Source organism: Moschus berezovskii, chromosome 6, assembly GCF_049115385.1.
Source record: "Moschus berezovskii isolate FMDL1 chromosome 6, NW_MosBer_1.0, whole genome shotgun sequence".
NCBI lineage: Eukaryota > Metazoa > Chordata > Mammalia > Artiodactyla > Moschidae > Moschus > Moschus berezovskii.
This window is the reverse complement of record NC_142465.1, coordinates 72,010,889-72,030,696: the sequence shown is the minus strand read 5'-3', so window position 1 is coordinate 72,030,696 and position 19,808 is coordinate 72,010,889. Positions and strand designations below refer to the sequence as shown.

The following is a 19,808-nucleotide window of genomic DNA, read 5'->3' as shown; positions in this document are numbered from 1 at the left end:
CAATGTCACTCAGCCAGTCTTTAACCTAGGCCTCATCTCTGTTGAGGCTCCCTTGGTGGCTAAAGAATCCACCTGCCATGCAGGAGATGTAGGTTCAATCCCTGGGTTGGGAAGATCCCTTGGAGAAGGAAACCCACTCCAGTATTCTTGCCTGGGAAATCCCATAGACAGAGGAGCTTGGTAGGTTACTGTCCATGGGGTTGCAAAAGGGTCAGACATGACTCAGTGACTAAACAATGACAAAAATAACTTCCTAGCTGAGGATAGTTTTCTTTTGAGGGGGGTAGTCAAGGAGACTTTTTAGTGACCCACAGACCCCTAACATTGATGATTAGTTCCACTGACATTCTAGACACAAGTTTTAATGCAACTTCTATTATTCTGATGTTCCAGTTTCATTTTTCTATTTTATCTTCTCAAATACAGAAGAAAGAAAATGTTTCAAGTGTTCTGCTCAAGTTTTCTCAGAGGATAGTACAAAATATGTAAGCTGGCCAGTACTGTGGTCACTGTCAGGACCTGGGTTTCAGCAGAGCACGTGCTCTGTGGATGTGTGTATGCCTGTGTGTACGTCTGGGAGGGGTTTGTGCATGCATGGTGTGTATGGTGCGCTTTCTGTGTGCCAGGTTCCTCTCAGAGATGGATGAATGCAGTCTTATTTAATCCTCATCACAGCTCTGCTTGGAGGCTAAAGTTTTCCCCTTTTGTGACAGAAGAAACAAGTCAGAAAGGTTAAGGGAAGCAGCAGAGCTGGGTTTGAACTCAGGGGTTCTGACATCCATGCTCTTTCTCTTCCCACAGAGTGTACAGATCCGTTTACTTGCCCAGAAAGAACACAGTGACCCTCAAACCTGGGAAAAATCCACCCATTCAAGACCCATCTATAAAAGGTATGCTAGAGGAAGCACAGAAACTCTTCTATGTCTACCATGGCTCTGAGCTCACTACAGCAGAATGGGCGCTTTGCAGATGGTGGTGACAATGAGAACCAAAAGTAGCCTCGAGATGCAAGCCTCTGTCTGGGAGACAAAAGACTTGGGTTCCAGCCTTAGTTTATCCACTGATAAAACATAACACAGCTGGAGAGGAGTTTCCAGAACTTTCTCTCATGAATCTTCACAACAATTGTATGAAGTAGACATCACCGCTTATTTTATAGATGGAGGAACTGAAGCCAGAGAGACCACATCATGTTCCCAAGGTCATGAATCTGACAGATACCAATGCGGAGGCTTCAACCCAGGTCTTTAAACTCCAAGTACCATCTTCCCACCAGGTGAACTGCCCCTGTCTCAGGAATTTTCATGCAAATATTTTTCACTCACGGTAAACCCCTTCTTTTGAAACCTGGAGTCCTATGTTCACATTCCCCAGTTTTCACTTTCCCCTTGTTTTGTACCACTGACAAGCACTGTTTCATAGATCACATGTGCATTAGAGGTCAACCTCCTGTTATTGCAATGGACATTCGTTTTCCCAGTGGCAATGGCTTCATTCTCTCATGCTCTGACCATTTTACACCATGTTTTCAGATCAGGTCAATATTTCAGGGTGTTGTCAAGATCACTACCAAGGAAACCATTATTGAACAATTCATTGATTATACAAAGATGTACTGAGCCTCTACTATGCTCCTTGCATTGCGCTATGTGGGGGTGGGGGTGGATGCGAGGCTGAATAAGACACATTTGTTGCCCTTCAAGGACATCTCAGCATTGACTGGCCACTACCTCCCCTCTTGGAAAGACCATGGTGGAACTGAAAAGACTTACTTGGTTTGGCCTGGTGCGATGGTGATGCAGTCTGCATGAGTGTGGCAGGGGTTGTTAGATTCACACACATCAGTCATACTGCATCCCACTCCAGGGACAAAGTTGCGGTAATGTTGCTTACACTCGCAGTAAGCCTTCAGCAGATGGGAAGAGAAGAACAAAATGGTTTTCATTAGTCACTTAGGCTGACATTCGTAAATTCCTGTCTTTATCCTGGCATGCAAGCTGACTTGGGGTAGGTCTAAAGTATGGGCTGAAATTAAAATTCATCAGTGTATCTAAACTTGGAAATCATGTTTTCTCATCTGTTTTGAAATTCATACACTTTGTACTTCACCTTTCAGTTTCCTGGTTTGCTAACCCTGGGCCTCCGTGGCACCATATTTCCTGCTTTTAGATTTAGATGGTGGAGATCAACATTCAGATGTATTATTTCTCTAGAACAGTGGTTTTCAACTGGGAGTCTCAACACAAGGGACCTTGGTAATGCTTGGAGACATTTTCGATTGTAACAACAGGAGAAGGGACCAGTGTCATGAGAGGCCAGGGATACTGCTAACCATCCTGAAACGTACAGGATACTCCTTACAACAAAGAGGTCTCCGGTTCAAAGTGTTAATCATGCCCAGGTTGAGGAATGACTTGTTCTGGAAAAATCAATGTGAACAATGTTTCGGTGTGAACGATGTTTCTAAGACTTGAAAATATGACTGGGGACTTCTTTTTTTTTTTTTAAAGGGACAAGGTATATTTTTAATCTCACTCCCAAGGCATGGGGCCTTGATTCACAATGTAACGTGACTTTTCCCACAAGGGATCTCATTTAGAAGATGGGAATTCAGCCCTTTGAATTTCTTGCCAACCTGCCTCAGAAATCGATAGCAGAAATGTGAGATGTATTCTTTTTCTTAGAGATGAGATCCGGTGGATTCTTTGCAGGGCACTCTCGGAGCATCCCCAGGGCATGTAGGTGAGACTGCTGGGGACCTGTGGCTGGTTGTGGTCAGGCACTAAAGCCTTTCCTTTCACTCAGGCAGCTGTAGTATCCTGTATGGATGGATTTCCTCCACTGGACACTTCGCGTGCAATTATGGCTGCAGTAGGCACCCACTATTTGGTGGGTAAATGAGATATTGGGGAAAGGTCTCTCTTATCTGGATTCTGCAGCAAAGGTCTCCTGACCAGGCTGAATTTTACCTGGCAAGATCATGATATCATTTAGAGAAACACATATGGCTTACTGCAGGGCATCTTCATTGCTCCCTACAAATCTGTCCATGCTGCCTAACATTTTATCAGCATTTATCTTTTTGGGACAGTTTTTTGGTCCTTAGAGTCCTCTGTCACTTTGAAAAGACATTAGAGAGAATGGAGGATTGTGGGTGAAAGTCAATTACATATTCATTTAACAGTTAATGATGAATTTCTTAATCAAATTTGAGTCATATGTATGTATTTTGTCAGTCATCAAACAGGACGGGGATAGAAGAGACAGTGAAGTTTTGTCAAGAAAGCTGGGCAAGGGCAAGTTCACAGGGTAGATTAGGGCTCACTGAGGTTGACCCCGAGCACGTGGGGGTCTGACTGGGGAGGAAGCCCAACCTGAGCATGGAAAGGGAGAAGTGGGAGGGCACGGATGACAAACTACACCCTGGCACAGTTTGACCTTCGTCGGGTGGTCCTACTGCTCTCATCAGTTCCAGACATTCTGAGCTCACCTGTCCAGGCCCACTGTATCTGCACACCGTGGACTCTGTCGGGCAGTTTCCGAAGTTAACCTGGCAGGGGTCCACCGGAAGGCACACCTGCCCGTCCCCGCGGTAGCCTGCTTGACACGCGCACCTGTGCCGATTTGGTCCCAGGTAGGTGCACTGAGCATGTGCGTGGCAGATATTTTGTGAGCACGGGTTGATGGCTGGGGAAGCAATGACCAAACAAGGTGGTTACCACACGCAGGAGGGGGAGGGAAGATCAACCGTGAGGGAGGGGGAGGGGAAATCCACCAAGTGGAAAGTGAAAGTCGCCCAATTTTGTCTGACTCTTTGCGACCCTATGGACTGTGTAGCCCGCCAGGCTCCTCTGTCCATGAAATTCTCCAGGCAAGAATATAGGAGTGGGTAGCCGTTCCCTTCTCCAGGGTACCTTCCCAACCCAGGGATCAAATCCAGGTCTCCCACATTGCAGGTGGACTCTTTACCATCTGAGCCACCAGGGAAGCTGCACAGGCAACCCAACAGTTTCAAGAGAGTAAAAAACATTTCATCTTACCTTCTGGATCACCTCCGCCTACCAAACAGATTTATATATGCCTTGCAGGAATGATAACTACCAGTTCTGTGATGATGTATTATTATGCCATGCTATGTGTGGATTTAAATATAAAGTGACATGAAAGAAAGCACTAACATTTATAGAATTTATAATATGTACTGGCATTTCTAAGCATTTGACATACATGAAACTCAATTAAGCCTTACAATCCTCTAGGGTAGTAACCACTATTATGCCCATTTCATAGATAGGAAAATGGAGGCACAGGCAGATTCAAGAATTTGTCCAAGGTCATGTTGTCAGTTAACAGGGAGATCTGGGATTTATACACAGATGGCCTGATTCCAATAGCATGTTCAGAACCAATTACAACCTCTCGTGAAAGACCATGGAAAGAAGAGAGAAAGGAAGAAGCAAACAAAGTATATTGTATCTTAACACTGATTCAGGTGATATAAAGCAAAAACATATATATGTTTAAGGGATCAAACCCGGGTATCCTGCATTGCAGGCAGATTACTTACTGTCTGAGCCGCTAGGGAAGCCCTAAAAATCTATAGATACGCTTTGATAGCAGGAGAAATGATCATTTATTGAAGAGCTACCACATGATGAGCATTTTGCCTAGAACTTTTAATATATATCATTCAACTGCACAGAGAGAAATAGAAGTGTTCATTGTGTTGAGAAGGTTGTGCGGCTTTTTCTGATGAGGAATCTAACCATCTTAATGAATAAACCTGCAGAATGGAGGTTCTACTCACGCTCGCAGTGTTTGCCATCGCCTTTGTAATTGGGAAGACATTTGCATTCTAGCTTTGTTTCATCTTTGCTGGAAGGTGAGCATCTGGAATTTTCTGGGCAGAGCAAGGTTGCACATTCCGGGATGGCTGGAAAGGAAGATTGTTGAGGTAATTGCATTAGTAGTACAACCAGTTCTTAAAAAAAACAACAACTCAACAAATACAATATTTCCTATTATTACAAAAGTGACCACAGATTCCTTGTAATAATTTAAAAAATACAGAATTTGTAAGGGAAAAATTAGCTGCCTTCTTAGTCTCATTCTCCTATCCCACTCTCAAAATAATCAATGGCAAAAACCAATATAATACATTTACATATAAGACATTTTTTAAACAAAATGGAATCCTGTTAAAATATCTAAGAACTTAATTTTTAATTTAACATTATGGAGGTATTTAAGGATGTACTTTGATCTCTAATGACTGCATAGTATTTTATAATATATCAATAGACGGTGCTTCAGTTCAGTTCAGTTCAGTTCAGTTGCTCAGTCGTGTCCGACTCTCCGTGACCCCATGAATCACAGCATGCCAGGCCTCCCTGTCCATCACCAACTCCCGCAGTTCACTCAAACTCATGTCCACAGAGTCGGTGATGCCATCCAGCCATCTCATTCTCCGTCGTCCCCTTCTCCTCCCGCCCTCAACCTTTCCCAGCATCAGAGTCTTTTCCAGTGAGTCAACTCGTTGCATGAGGTGGCCAAAGTATTGCAGTTTCAGCTTTAGCGTCAGTCCCTCCAATGAACATCCAGGATTGATCTCCTTTAGAATGGACTGGTTGGATCTCCTTGCAGTATAAGGGACTCTCAAGAGTCTTCTCCAACACCACAGTTCAAAAGCATCAATTCTTGGGCGATCAGCTTTCTTCAGAGTCCAACTCTCACATCCATACATGACCACGGGAAAAACCATAGCCTTGACTAGACGGACCTTGGTTGGCAAAGTAATGTCTCTGCTTTTTAATATACTATCAAGGTTGGTCATAACATTCCTTCCAAGGAGCAAGCGTCTTTTAATTTCATGGCTGCAATCAGCATCTGCAGTGATTTTGGAGCCCAAAAAAATAAAGTCTGACACTGTTTTTCCATCTATTTCCCATGAAGTGATGGGACCAGATGCCATGATCTTTGTTTTCTGAATGTTGAGCTTCAAACCAACCTTTTCACTCTCCTCTTTCACTTTCATCAAGAGGCTTTTGAGTTCCTCTTCACTTTCTGCCATAAGGGTAGTGTCATCTGCATATCTGAGGTTATTGATATTTCTCCCAGCAATCTTGATTCCAACTTGTGCTTCTTCCAGCCCAGCGTTCCTCATGATGTACTCCGCATATAAGTTAAATAAGCAAGGTGACAATATACAACCTTGACGTACACCTTTTCCTATTTGGAACCAGTCTGATGTTCCATGTCCAGTTCTAACTGTTGCTTCCTGACCTGCATACAGGTTTCTCAAGAGGCAGGTCAGGTGGTCTGGGATTCCCATCTCTTTCAGAATGTTCCACAGTTTATTGTGATCGACACAGTCAAAGGCTTTGGCATAGTCAATGAAGCAGAAATAGATGTTTTTCTGAAACTCTCTTGCTTTCTCCATGATCCAGCAGATGTTGGCAATTTGATCTCTGGTGCCTCTGCCTTTTCTAAAACCTGCTTGAACATCTGGGAGTTCACGGTTTACATATTGCTGAAGCCTGGCTTGGAGAATTTTGAGCATGACTTTGCTAGCGTGTGAGATGAGGGCAATTGTGTGGTAGTGTGAGCATTCTTTGGCATTGCCTTTCTTTGGGATTGGAATGAAGACTGACCTTTTCCAGTCCTGTGGCCACTGCTGAGTTTTCCAAATCTGCTGGCATATTGAGTGCAGCACTTTCACAGCATCATCTTTCAAGACTTGAAATAGCTTAGATGGCTTTTAAAAATGATAAAGAATCTGACATAAGGAGCCGGCTTGCAAAGAAAACAATTTGGACTGACACAGTAACACAGATGCTGCTGGAAGATATGACGTGCTGGGGTCAGAGATAAAGGATGGTTTACCACTCACATCAGGAGCAGCAGCCAGAGGGTCAGCATTTTTGGGCCAGTTCTTTCAAGCCCCAGTTCCCACCAGGCAATGAGAAGAGGGCCAGACTGAGACCTGAACAGGTGTCATTACAGAAGACGAGCCCTCACTTAGGGAAGTGAAATGCTGTTTTATCTTTAAATATTAGGCAATGTTTTAGTTAGGGCCTGGGTAAGAGATAGAAATCACACAATTATTTAAACAGAGAAAGTCTTAGTGTAAAGATTCACGAAGAGATTAAAATGGCCCCTGAGAGTTAAAAATGATTGGAAAGAATAAGGGGAGAAAAATAAAGAGCCATCACTCCTCTTGGGTTACGATCAGAGCAAGTCCTCCTCCCTCCAGAGCTGAGACACAGATGTCACTGGAAAGGACAGGACCTTGGTCACTTCTATAGTGGAGAGGTTGCTGAGGTGTCCGATGGTGAGACTTATTGGACTCCATCCCTTTGGGGCTCCAGAGAAGGTCATCCACAGGGAGGTGCTAAGCCTTACGGCTCCCTTGGCGCCTGGGCAGGCTGCTCACCTCGGGATGATACTCTAAGTAGGGGCTGAGAAGCCCATGCTCTCAGAAAAATGGTGTACTCCTGTGTGTGAGTGGGGCGGGGTGGCTTCAGGAGCCAGCTGTGTGGCATGAAGGTGGGTGGTCAGTTCTCCAGGTGGCCAATCCTGTGGGGCCCCTGGTGTGGATGGGGCTGAGGGGAGGGTGTGCAGAACAGCACTCCTGCTCCGGAACTGGGGCACCAGCCTCACTGTCCAGGACTCCTGGTTGATGCTGCGGCTGCCTGACTCAATCACCAGACAAGGCAAGCAGATATCAAATACTGGAGCATCCTGATCCCCGCAGGAAGCTAGTGCTGGAGAAACTGTGCAGGGCTGAGCAGTGGAGCAAAATTGTGTTCTTCAGGAGCCTGGTGAGTGTGCTAAGCCAGAAACAAGGCAAGAAAACCCTTCCTCCTTTGGTGTCCCCTTAGCGCCCTCTATTGGTGAGGTTTCACATCTTGCTGGCAGGCAAATGAGAAATATTTCAAAGCCTACTTTATATTCACAGAGCAGGCAAGAAGGGTGAATTTGGAGCTGAGAGGCAATCCATTAACAGGCAGTAAGTGTGCCTGTATTTGCTTCCGAGGGAGGTCTTATATCTTCCAAGGCTGTTCGCTATGCAGACACCCTCAGAAAGATGTTGGAACAAAGGGCAGTCAGTGTGTGACTCTCAGTTCAGTTCAGTTGCTCAGTCATGTCTGACTCTTTGCAACACCATGGACTGCAGCATGCCAGGCCTCCCTGTCCATCGCCAGCTCCCAGAGTTTACTCAAACTCATGTCCATTGAGCTAGTGATGCCATTCAACCATCTCATCCTCTGTCGTCCCCTTCTCCTCCCGCCTTCAATCTTTCCCAGCATCAGGGTCTTTTCCAATGAGCCACTTCTTGGCATCAGGTGGCCAAAGTATTGGCGCTTCAGCTCCAGCATCAGTCTTTCCAATGAATATTCAGGACTGATTTCCTTTAGGATGGACTGGTTGGGTCTCCTTGCAGTCCAAGGGACTCTCAAGAGAATTTTCTCCAACACCACAGTTCAAAAGTATCAGTTCTTCGGTGGTTAACTTTATAGTCCAACTCTCACATCTATACATGACTACGGACTTTTGTTGGCAAAGTAATGACTCTCAAGATGTGCACAAATGTGAGGTACACATTTGTCTCCCAATACTGCCTGGCTGAATCAAAAATTTAGAGAGAGTATCTTACATTTAGGTCTTTAATCCATTTTGAGTTTATCTTTATGTATGGTGTTAGGAAGTATTCTAATTTATAATAGCTAGGACATGGAAGCAACCTAGATATCCATCAACAGATGAATGGATAAAGAAGCTGTGGTACATATGTACAACGGGATACTACTCAGCCATAAAAAGGAACGCATCTGAGTCAGTTCTAATGAGATGGATGAATCTAGAGCCTATTATACAGAGTGAAGTGAGTAAGAGGAAAACAAATATCGTATATTAATGCATATATATGGAATCTAGAAAGATGGTACTGATGAACCTATCTGCAGGGCAGCAATGGAGACGCAGACGTAGAGAACAGACTTGTGGACATGGTGGGGAAGGAGACGGTGAACTAATGGAGCATGGAAAGATACATATTACCATATGTAAAACAGACAGCCAGTGGGAATCTGCTGTGTGACGCAGGGAGCTCAGATCAGGGCTCTGTGACAACCTAGAGGGGTGGGAGGTGGGAGGGAGGTTCAGGAGGCAGGGGACATGTGTATACCTATGGCTGATACATGTTGATGTGTAGCAGAAACCAACACAATATTGTAAAGCAATTATCCTTCAATTAAGATTAAGATTTTAAAAATTCATAGAGAATATCCCCTCACCTCTTCCATAAAGTCAAATTGTTTCTGTGAAGCCGCTGCCTTTTCAGAGTCACATTTTCAACCCCGCCTTTGCATCTAGGTGGGATTATATGACTTGCTTACATTGATAGACTATTGGGCATCCTATGTATCATTCTAGACTTTATAAGCAGATCTTTCTCTGCACTCTATCCTTCCTTCTGTGGCTCAAAGCAGAGCATTCTGAGGTTCTATAGACTGACAGACACACAGTGGAAAACTCTGGATCCCTAAACACCATGTGGTGGGAGCTGGTATCAGCCAGGAACACCCACATCGGACTGCTACCCGAGTAAGAAATAAACTTCTGCTGTGTTAAGCCAGAGGAGCCCCCAAATTCTCAGGTCACAGTGTCCTCAGTGTTTCTGTGCCCTTCAGCCTTGGCTCGTCCTTGCCCTGGCAGCTGCTGCCTGCCTGCCAGGTGACTGCACTCCCATGGTGGTTTGGCAAACCAGCAAACTTCTGCCCTACCAAGTGGCTGCCACCACACCTTTTCCAACACGATTTGAATCCAGTCTTGGGGATGGCTGTTGCCTTCTCTGTTATGCTCCATTCAGTTCAGTTCAGTCGCTCAGTCATGTCCGACTCTTTGCAACCCCATGAATCACAGCACGCCAGGCCTCCCTGTCCATCACCAACTCCCGGAGTTCACTCAAACTCATGTCCACAGAGTCGGTGATGCCATCCAGCCATCTCATTCTCTGTCGTCCCCGTCTCCTCCTACCCCCAGTCCCTCCCAGCATCAGACTCCTTTCCAGTGAGTCAACTCGTCGCATGAGGTGGCCAAAGTATTGCAGTTTCAGCTTTAGCATCAGTCCTTCCAATGAACATCCAGGACTGATCTCCTTTAGGATGGACTGGTTGGATCTCCTTGCAGTCCAAGGGGCTCTCAAGAGTCTTCTCCAACACCACAGTTCAAAAGCATCAATTCTTTGGCAACCAGCTTTCTTTACAGTCCAACTCTCACATCCACACAGGACCACGGGAAAAACCACAGCCTTGATTAGCCCTGTGGTTTATTTTCTGTGTTTACAGCCACTCTCCTATTACTAATTCTTTATATTAAACTTCCTTTACTGCAATCACCCTGTGATCTCTATCTCTTGATTGAGCCCAAGGGGATCAACTGTATAGAGAATTTCAGTGACTTGAGTACCACCCAGCTCTTCATTATTTCGTGAATTTTGGTGACTCATTTAACCTTGGTGAGCCTCCATTTCCTGCTGATATGCTCTGTCTTTGAGACCTATAAGTGAGAACGCGCCTCATCTCCCTTACAAGGGACCTAACTGGCTGCAGTGGCCCCAAGGTCTTCCTCTCCATCTTATCTTCACACTGACACCAGTTTCAGTTCAGTTCAGTCGCTCAGTCGTGTCCGACTCTTTGCGACCCCATGAACCGCAGCACGCCAGGCCTCCCTGTCCATCACCAACTCCTGGAGTTCACCCAAACCCATGTCCATTGAGTCGGTGATGCCATCCAACCATCTCATCCTCTGTCGTCCCTGTCTCCTTCTGCCCTCAATCTTTCCCAGCATCAGGGTCTTTTCAAATGAGTCAGCTCTTCACATCAGGTGGCCAAAGTATTGGAGTTTCAGCTTCAACATCAGTCCTTCCAATGAACACCCAGGACTGATCTCCTTTAGGTTGGACTGGTTGGTGCAGTCCAAGGGACTCTCAAGAGTCTTCTCCAGCACCACAGTTCAAAAGCATCAATTCTTTGGTGCTCAGCTTTCTTTATAGTCCAACTCTCACATCCATACATGACTACTAGAGAAACCATAACCTTGACTAGACAGACCTCTGTTGGCAAAGTAATGTCTCTGCTTTTCAATATGCTATCTAGGTTGGTCATAACTTTCCTTCCAAGGAAAGGCTGCCATCACCATCTGCAGTGATTTTGGAGCCAAGAAAAATAAAGTCAGCCACTGTTTCCACTGTTTCCCCATCTATTTCCCATGAAGTGATGGGACAAGATGCCATGATCTTAATTTTCTGATGTTGAACTTTAAGTCAACTTTTTCACTCTCCTCTTTCACTTTCATCAAGAGGCTTTTGAGTTCCTCTTCACTTTCTGCCATAAGGGTGGTGTCATCTGCATATCTGCTGCTGCTGCTGCTAAGTCACTTCAGTCGTGTCCAACTCTGTGTGACCCCATAGATGGAAGCCCACCAGGCTCCCCTGTCCCTGGGATTCTCCAGGCAAGAACACTGGAGTGGGTTGCCATTTCCTTCTCCAATGTGTGAAAGTGAAAAGTGAAAGTGAAGTCGCTCAGTCATGTCCGACCATTAGCGACCCCACGGACTGCAGCCTACCAGGCTCCTCCATCCGTGGGATTTTCTAGGCAAGAGTACTAGAGTGGCTTGCCATTGCCTTCTCCTCTGCATATCTGAGGTTATTGATATTTCTCCCGGCAATCTTGATTCCAGCTTGTGCTTCATCCAACCCAGTGTTTCTCATGATGTACTCTGCATATAAATTAAATAAGCAGGGTGACAATATACAACCTTGACGCATTTCCTTTCCCGACTTGTAACCAGTCTGTTGTTCCATGTCCAGTTCTAACTGTTGCTTCTTGACCTGCATACAGGTTTCTCAAGAGGCAGGTCAGGTGGTCTGGTATTCCCATCTCAGAATTTTCCACAGTTTATTGTGATCCACACAGTCAAAGGCTTTGGCATAGTCAATGAAGCAGAAATAGATGTTTTTCTGGAACTCCCTTGCTTTTTCGGTGATCCAGCAGATGTTTGGCAATTTGATCTCTGGTTCCTCTACCTTTTCTAAAACCAGCTTGAACATCTGGAAGTTCACAGTTCACGTATTGCTGAAGCCTGGCTTGGAGAATTTTAAGCATTATTTTACCAGCGTGTAAGATGAGTGCAATTGTGTGGTAGTTTGAACTTTCTTTGGCATTGCCTTTCTTTGGATTGGAATGAAAACTGACCTTTTCCAGTCCTGTGGCCACTGCTGAGTTTTCCAAATTTGCTGGCATATTGAGTGCAGCACTTTCACAGCATCATCTTTCAGGATTTGAAATAGCTCAACTGGAATTCATTCACCTCCACTAGCTTCGTTCATAGTAATGCTTCCTAAGGCCCACTTGACTTCACATTCCAGGATGTCTGACTCTAGGTGAGTGATCACACCATTGTGATTATCTGGGTCATGAAGATCTTTTTTGTACAGTTCTTCTGTGTATTTTTGCCACCTCTTCTTAATATCTTCTGCTTCTGTTAGGTCCCTACCATTTCTGTCCTTTATTGAGCCCATCTTTGCATGAAATGTTCCCTTGGTATCTCTAATTTTTTGAAGAGATCTCTAGTCTTTCCCATCCAGTTGTTTTCCTCTATTTCTTTGCATTGATCGCTGAGGAAGGCTTTCTTATCTCTCCTTGCTATTCCTTGGAACTCTGCATTCAGATGCTTATATCTTTCCTTTTCTCCTCTGCTTTTCGCTTCCCTTCTTTTCACAGCTACCAGTTTGGACCTTCCTAAAACATGACTGCAGCCATGTCTCTGTGTTGTTCCCAAACCTCCTGGGACTTCCCATCTCCCACACTATCTCTCCTCTCTTCTTCTCCTCCCCTCCCCTCCTCTTTTTTTTTTTTGTCCTCTTTCTTTTTAAATTTTTGATGATATTCCAGCAAAACATTCAATGCACATCACCCACCTAGGGCCCCAGTACATGAACACATATGTGAAATGCATACATCTGTGTATTTGATTTGTGTGATACATTAACTATTAGTCGCTCAGTGATGTCCTACTCTTTTCGACCCCATGGACTATAGCCCGCCAGGCTCCTCTGTCCATGGAATTCTCCAGGTAAGAGTACTGGAGTGGGTAGCCATTCCCTTCTCTAGGGGATCTTCCTGACCCAGGGATCAAACCCAGGTCTCCTGCATTGAGGGTAGATTCTTTATCATCTGAGCCACCAGGGAAGCCCAGTGGAATACAGGACACTAGCAATACTTACGCTCATCACAGTTGCGGCCAGTGTACCCAGAGAAGCACTCACAGGTCCCGTCACCGTGTATTCCACTGTTGCACACTCCATGCACACAGCTGCACACTGCGGACAGAAAGTGGGGACTTCCCGTTACCTGATAGAGGCTTCCTCCAGAGATGCTGGAAGGTACTGTTTGCAGGTAGTGTAGACTGAGATTCTGCTGGATGAAGTGGGGAAAACCATGGCTTCGAAGCCCTAGAGACCTGGGTTTGAATCTTGGCTTCCTTTTATTAGCTTCAGTTTACAGTAAGTCCCCTACATACAAATGAGCGCACGTTCGTAAGTCCAGTTTGTTCCTAAGTCCAACCAAGTTAGTCTAGGTACCCAGCTAACACAATAGGCTATATAATACTGTGCTGCAACAGATTTATCATAATTTTCACACTAATAATAAATACAAAACAAAAATAAAGAAAGCTTTTAAAATCTTACAGTTCACTACCTTGAAAAGTACAATAGTATAGTACAGCAGCTGGCATACGAGGGCTGGCTTTGAGTGAAGAGGCAAGAAGAATTACTGACTGGAGGAGGGAGAGGAGGTGGGAAATAGTAGAGCTGAAGGATCATCAGCAATAGGAGATGGAGGGCACGCTGCAATTTCATGGCATGGTTTCTGGTTTCATGCTGGAACCAGATGCATGTTCACATCTTTGGAAGTTCACAACTTGAATGTAGGGGACTTACGATATTTGTCTATGTGTGTGTGAATGATCAGTCGTGTCTGACTCTTTTTGCAAGCCCATGGACTGCAGCCTGCCTGGCTCCTTTGTCCATGGGATATCCCAAGCAAGAATATTGGAGTGGGTTGCCATTTCCGGCTCCAGGGCATCTTTCCAACCCAGGGATTGAACCCACATCTCCTGCAAGTCTCCTGCATTGACAGGCGGATTCTTTACTGCCGAGCCTCTATAACATGTGGAAAATGATGCCCACTTCATGGGATTTCTATAATGAGAACATGTATCTAAAGCACAGGTAGCATATCACGTGCATTGGAGTTCTCTTCCCTGCTTTCAAGTTAGTTGCTTCATCTTCCGATACCTCAATATAATGTCTTATATACACACCTGTCACATTCAAAAGAATTGCTACCTCTGACTCAATTGCTGTTGGCAGGAGGAATCTACAGAAAATCTACTCCCCAAATGATGAGGGCAATGCAAGTGTAAAGAAGAAATTCGAAAGGCTAGAGAATAACTAGGCCACACTGACTAGCTTGAAACAAATGACTTTTCATCCCCGCGACAGATCCCTTCAGGAATGAGAAATGAGGGACTTCCTAGTTGTCCAGTGGTTAAGAATCTGCCTTCCAATGCAGGGGACACAGGTTCCATCCCTGGTCAGGAAACTAAGATTCCGCATGCTGCTGGGTGACTAAGTCCTCATGCTGCAACTCCTGAGCCCCGGAACAACTAGAGAGAAGCCGTGCACAGCAGTGAAAAAACCGCATGCTGTAACAAAGACCTGACAGAGCCAAATAATTTTTTTTTTTTTAAAAAAGGAATGAGAAATGAAGTGCATTTGAAATAAATATTCATCTCTTTAGCACTCAGCTTGTGGTTCATTTGTAGAAAGATTTACTGTGACTGAGTCACCAGCATCCTCTGTCCAGCCCCCCGTGAAGTGTATTGTATAGGTTTCCTTTTGCTGCTGTAACAAATTTCCACAAAGTCAGTGGCTTAAAGCAACACAAATCTGTTATTTTATACTTCTGTATGTTAGAAGTCTGAAGTATGTCTCCTTGGGCTAATGCTTTCAAATTTTGGTGTCAGAGAAGACTCTTGAGAGTCCCTTGGACTGCAAGATCAAACCAGTTAATCTTAAAGAAAATCAACCCTGAATATTTACTGGAAGGACTGATGCTGAAGTTCCAATACTTTGGTTACCTGGTGTAAAGAGGTAACTCATTGGAAAAGACCCTGATACTGGGAGAGATTGAAGGTAAAAGGAGACAGGGGAGGCAGAGGAAGAGATGGTTAGATAGCATCTCTGACTTAATGGGCATGAATTTGAGCAAACTCCAGAAGATACTGGAGGACAGAGGAGTCTGGCATGCTATATAGTCCATGGGGTTGCAAAGAGTTGGACGTGACTTAGGGATTGAACAACAACAAAGGTCAGAAGTCTGAAATATGTCTCCTTGGATTAAAATCAAGTTATCCATTGGGTGGTATTTATTCTAGAGACTAGAGGACAATCTGCTCCCTTGCCTTTCCAGCCTCCAGAGGTTGCCGGCATTGCCGGGCTCCTGGCCCCTTTCTCCATCTTCAAAGTTAGTGACATGAGGCCAAATCCTTCTCATACTGCCATCTCTACTGGTTCGCTCTCTTCTGCTTTCCTCTTCCACTGACAAGGACCTTTGTGACCACATTGGGCCCACCTGGATAATCCAGGCAACTTCCCCCATTTAAAATCACCTATTTAGCAATCTTAATTTCCCTCTGCCTATAACCTAACATATTCTCAAGTTTCAGGAATTAGAACATGGATATCTCTGAGGGGACCACTATCCTGCCTATAATGCATGTGTTTAGTACACATAAGTCAACTTAACATTAGCTCAAGTGAAACAATTAAGAAGACACCAGCTTAAGTCCTAATCAGATTCCAGAAAAGCCAGGATGAATTAGGTTTTAAGTATTCCAAATATCTAATAAACCATCACATTCTTTGCATTCTTTGTTACCTATAACCCTCAGTCTCCTGAGCTTCAATCTTCATGAGAACCATCCTCTTGCAAGTTCTTATCCTATTTTGCCCAGACTATTGCAGTAGCATTTTACCTGGACTCCTTGTCTGACTTCTCACTTCTGCATGTTATCCATTTCATTTGATCAGTAATGGCATTAAGGTGATCTTCCCCCAAATATCTCAATGACTCCCAGTTGCTAACCTAATGTAATCTAAATTTCTATTTGGAAAACAAGGTCCTCTCCAAGCCGACTCCAACCTTTAATAATTTTCATGTTCATCTTTCATCACTTCATTTTATATATCCTAGTGTCTAAGTGCGGAGAAGGAAATGGCAAGCCACTCCAGTACTCTTGCCTGGAAAATCCCATGGATGGAGGAGCTTGGTAGGCTGCAGTCCATGGGGTCGCGAAGAGTCGGTCACAACTGAGCGACTTGACTTTCACTTTTCACTCTCATGCATTGGAGAAGGAAATGGCAACCCACTCCAGTGTTCTTGCCTGGAGAATCCCAGGGATGGGGGAGCGTGGTGGGCTGCTGTCTATGGGGTTGCACAGAGTCGGACACGACTGAAGCGACTTAGCAGCAGCAGCAGCAGCAGCAGTATCTAAGTGCATGGGAAAACTCACTAGCTCATCTTCTTCAAAACAGGTATTGAACATTGATGCACAGGGCGCTGTACTTGGGACTGATGACCTGAAGTCCCTGCCCACAAAGAGCTCACAATTGGAAGGCAGGAGAAAGCAGCCCATCACAAGGTGGTGTGATCAATGCTATGCATAAGACATGACATACAAGTCATATGACAAAACAGTAGTCAAGTATGGGATGAAGGTTGGACCATAAAAAAGGCTGAGTGTCAAAGAATTGATCCTTTCGAACTGTGGTACTCAAGAAGACTCTTGAGAGTCCAAGGGACTGCAAGGAGATCAAACCAGTAAATCCTAAAGGAAATCAACACTGAATATTCATCGGAAGGACTGATGTTGAGGCTCCAGTACTTTGAACACCTGATGTGAAGAGCCGACTCATTGGAAAAGACCCTGATGCTGGGAAAGATTGAGGGCAGGAGGAGAAGGGGAAGACTGAGGATGAGATGGTTAGACAGCATCACTGACTCAATGGAAACGAATTTGAGTAAATTCTGGGAGACAGTGGAGGACAGAGGAGCCTGGTGTGCTATAGTCCATGGGGTTCCAAAGAGTCAGACAAGAGTCAGTGACTGAACACAACAAGCAGTGAGTCAATGGCTACGAGGGCTGTCCAGGAAGAAATGGGAAGGCTGTCCAGGGAGAGACGGGGGTGGAGCTGTCCTGGAAAAGACTGCCCAGCAGAGGTGGCAGGACACACACGCTGTGGCCTCCACTGTGTCCCCTTCTGTATGCAGTTGAAATCCTCATCCTTCCAGGCCAGCTAAAGCCCCTCTCCCCTGTGATGCCATCTCAGAGGTGCCAGAACAGAACCAGTGTCTCTCTGGGCTCCAGCAATACTTTCTTTGTACCTTGTTCACTACCACGTTCTGCTGCAACTATTCATTTTGTTGTGCCAGCCACATATCACCAGGAACACAGCAGTGGTTCAAATCAGCAGTGCTGGGGTGGGGGTGGGGTGCGGCAGTCCCGGAGAAGTAACCACTAGTGTTAACCAGGAGATGGCAGTTGGGTTGCCCACTGTCACTGTTTATTTCTCTCTTCAGGCATGACGAGGCAGTGGCCTAGTTTTTGTCTGTTCCAGCACTGACAGAGAAATTATGGATGGTGACACTCTGTGAGGCTGCATATGCTCAGCAGAGCCACACGACGGCGTGGCTGGGGACAACCAGGCTAGCAACTGGCTGACAGCTGTCGGGGGCTCTGTTTCTCTTTCTCTGTTTTTCTCTTCTATTCCATTAGAATCCCACGGAAGGCTTTCCCTCTCCTTCTACTTCCCTACAACATCTTTTAGAGCATCTTATAACAATACAACTGCACAGCTCAGTCTGAATAAAGACAGCATCCTGCTGGGTTAGGGTGAGGACAGTGAAGCAGGGGAGTTCAAATGCAGAGTGGAATCCTGCTTTTCTTTCTTTTTTTTAACATTTTGAAGGTTTGCTTGATAATTTAAAAATATCATTGTCATCGGTTGAATTTCATCCCCTCCAAAGTCCTAACTCCGAGGACCTCAGAACGAGACCTTATTTGGAAGTAGAGTTATTACTGTAGATATCAGTAGCTAAGATGAAGTCGTGCTGGAGTGGAGTGGCTTCAGTCCAACATGATTTATAACAGGAGGCAAGGACACAGCAAGAAGATGATTGAGTGAAGACTGCGGTGCTGACTGCATTGCTGCTGCTGCTAAGTCACTTCAGTTGTGTCCGACTCTGTGTGACCCCATAGACGGAAGCCCACCAGGCTCCCCCTTCCCTGGGATTCTCCAGGCAAGAACACTGGAGTGGGTTGCCATTTCCTTCTCCAATGTGTGAAAGTGAAAAGTGAAAGTGAAGTCGCTCAGTAGTGTCCGACCCTTAGAGACCCCATGGACTGCAGCCCACCAGGCTTCTCTGTCCATGGGATTCTCCAGGCAAGAGTACTGGAGTGGCTTGCCATTGCCTTCTCTGCTGACTGCATTGATGTGCCCACAAACCCAGCAATGCCTGGGGCTTCCAGAAGCTGGAAGAGATACAGGAAGGACCCTCTCCTAGAGGCTTCCAAAGGACCCTGACCCTGCTTACACGCAGATTGTGGACTTCTAGTTTCCAGAACTGAGACAATACATTTATGTCTTTAAATCACCCAGTGTGTGACAGTTTGTCACAGCCACCCTAGATAATCTTAAAAAACGATTTCTCTCAACTACTGAGTTTTTGATGCCTCCCTAAATTTTGCACCTAAGACATGTTTCTCTTCACCTTGCCCTAGAACTGGCCCTGCTTGACCCTTTATCAAACACTTACTCTCCTTCAGGCATTTTGTCACATGCTTTACAGGCCTGATCTCATCCGATGCTCACAGCACCCGGGGAGATAAGATAATTAACCCCATGCCACATGTAAAAAATGGGAGACAATTAGCTCCAGAACTTATTCAAATTATTGAAGAATTAAATGGATGTGCAATTATCATCTTCCCTTCAAAAATCAATTTATCACTGTTTCTGTATTAGCAAAGCACTTTGATGTCAACCTCTGGCTGTAGCCTTTTGAAACAGAGTTCCAGAGGGAAGTCAAATTGGTCATGGAGATAACTGGGTTGACGTGGGAGTGTACTATGAACTTGGTAGCAAAGATATAAATTAATTCAATTAAAAAAATATCTACCCAGTTCCAACTTAGTGGGAGGCACTGGATTAGGCACTGGGTATACAGATAAGTCATTCACAATATCTGGATTCAAGCTGCTCACAGTGTAGTGGGACGGCCAGACTCTAAAAGATACGGTGATGCTGCATGTCCTAAATGTTGTCATATACCCGGTGGAAGGGGTGCGAGGGCAGAGAGGGGAGTCGAATGTGACTCAGCCTCTGCTCTCAACCTCAATGCTAACTACAAGGGCTGTCCTCCTCGCTAAGCTTCCCTTCCAGGCACCCCGTGTCCTGGCTTCTGGCACGATTTCTATGCTGGATGAACTGATCTGGCACAGAGGATTTCAGGAGCTTCTGACACCCATTGCTGCCAGTCACTGCCCAGAAAGTATCCTTGGGAAGGAGATGTGAGTGGCAGAGGGATTCCCAAATGTCACTGAAAGAGCCCTGGGCATTTGTGAAACCAGCTACAGCAAATCTGCAGAGACATGTGAACCCTGGGGTATAGGACTCTAAA

At 45.2% G+C, this 19,808-nt stretch overlaps 1 protein-coding gene across 1 annotated transcript in view; it reads right to left on the bottom strand.

The window, feature by feature from the left end:
• Window positions 1-19,808, bottom strand: part of STAB2 (stabilin 2) — a 174,679-nt gene that overhangs the window by 129,922 nt on the left and 24,949 nt on the right. The window contains exons 6-9 of the mRNA XM_055394412.2: window positions 13,289-13,384; window positions 4,808-4,933; window positions 3,491-3,687; window positions 1,773-1,906 (exon numbers count right to left, since the gene is read on the bottom strand). Coding sequence (XP_055250387.2) covers window positions 1,773-1,906; window positions 3,491-3,687; window positions 4,808-4,933; window positions 13,289-13,384 — 553 coding nt within the window. The remainder of the gene's footprint in view (window positions 1-1,772; window positions 1,907-3,490; window positions 3,688-4,807; window positions 4,934-13,288; window positions 13,385-19,808) is intronic.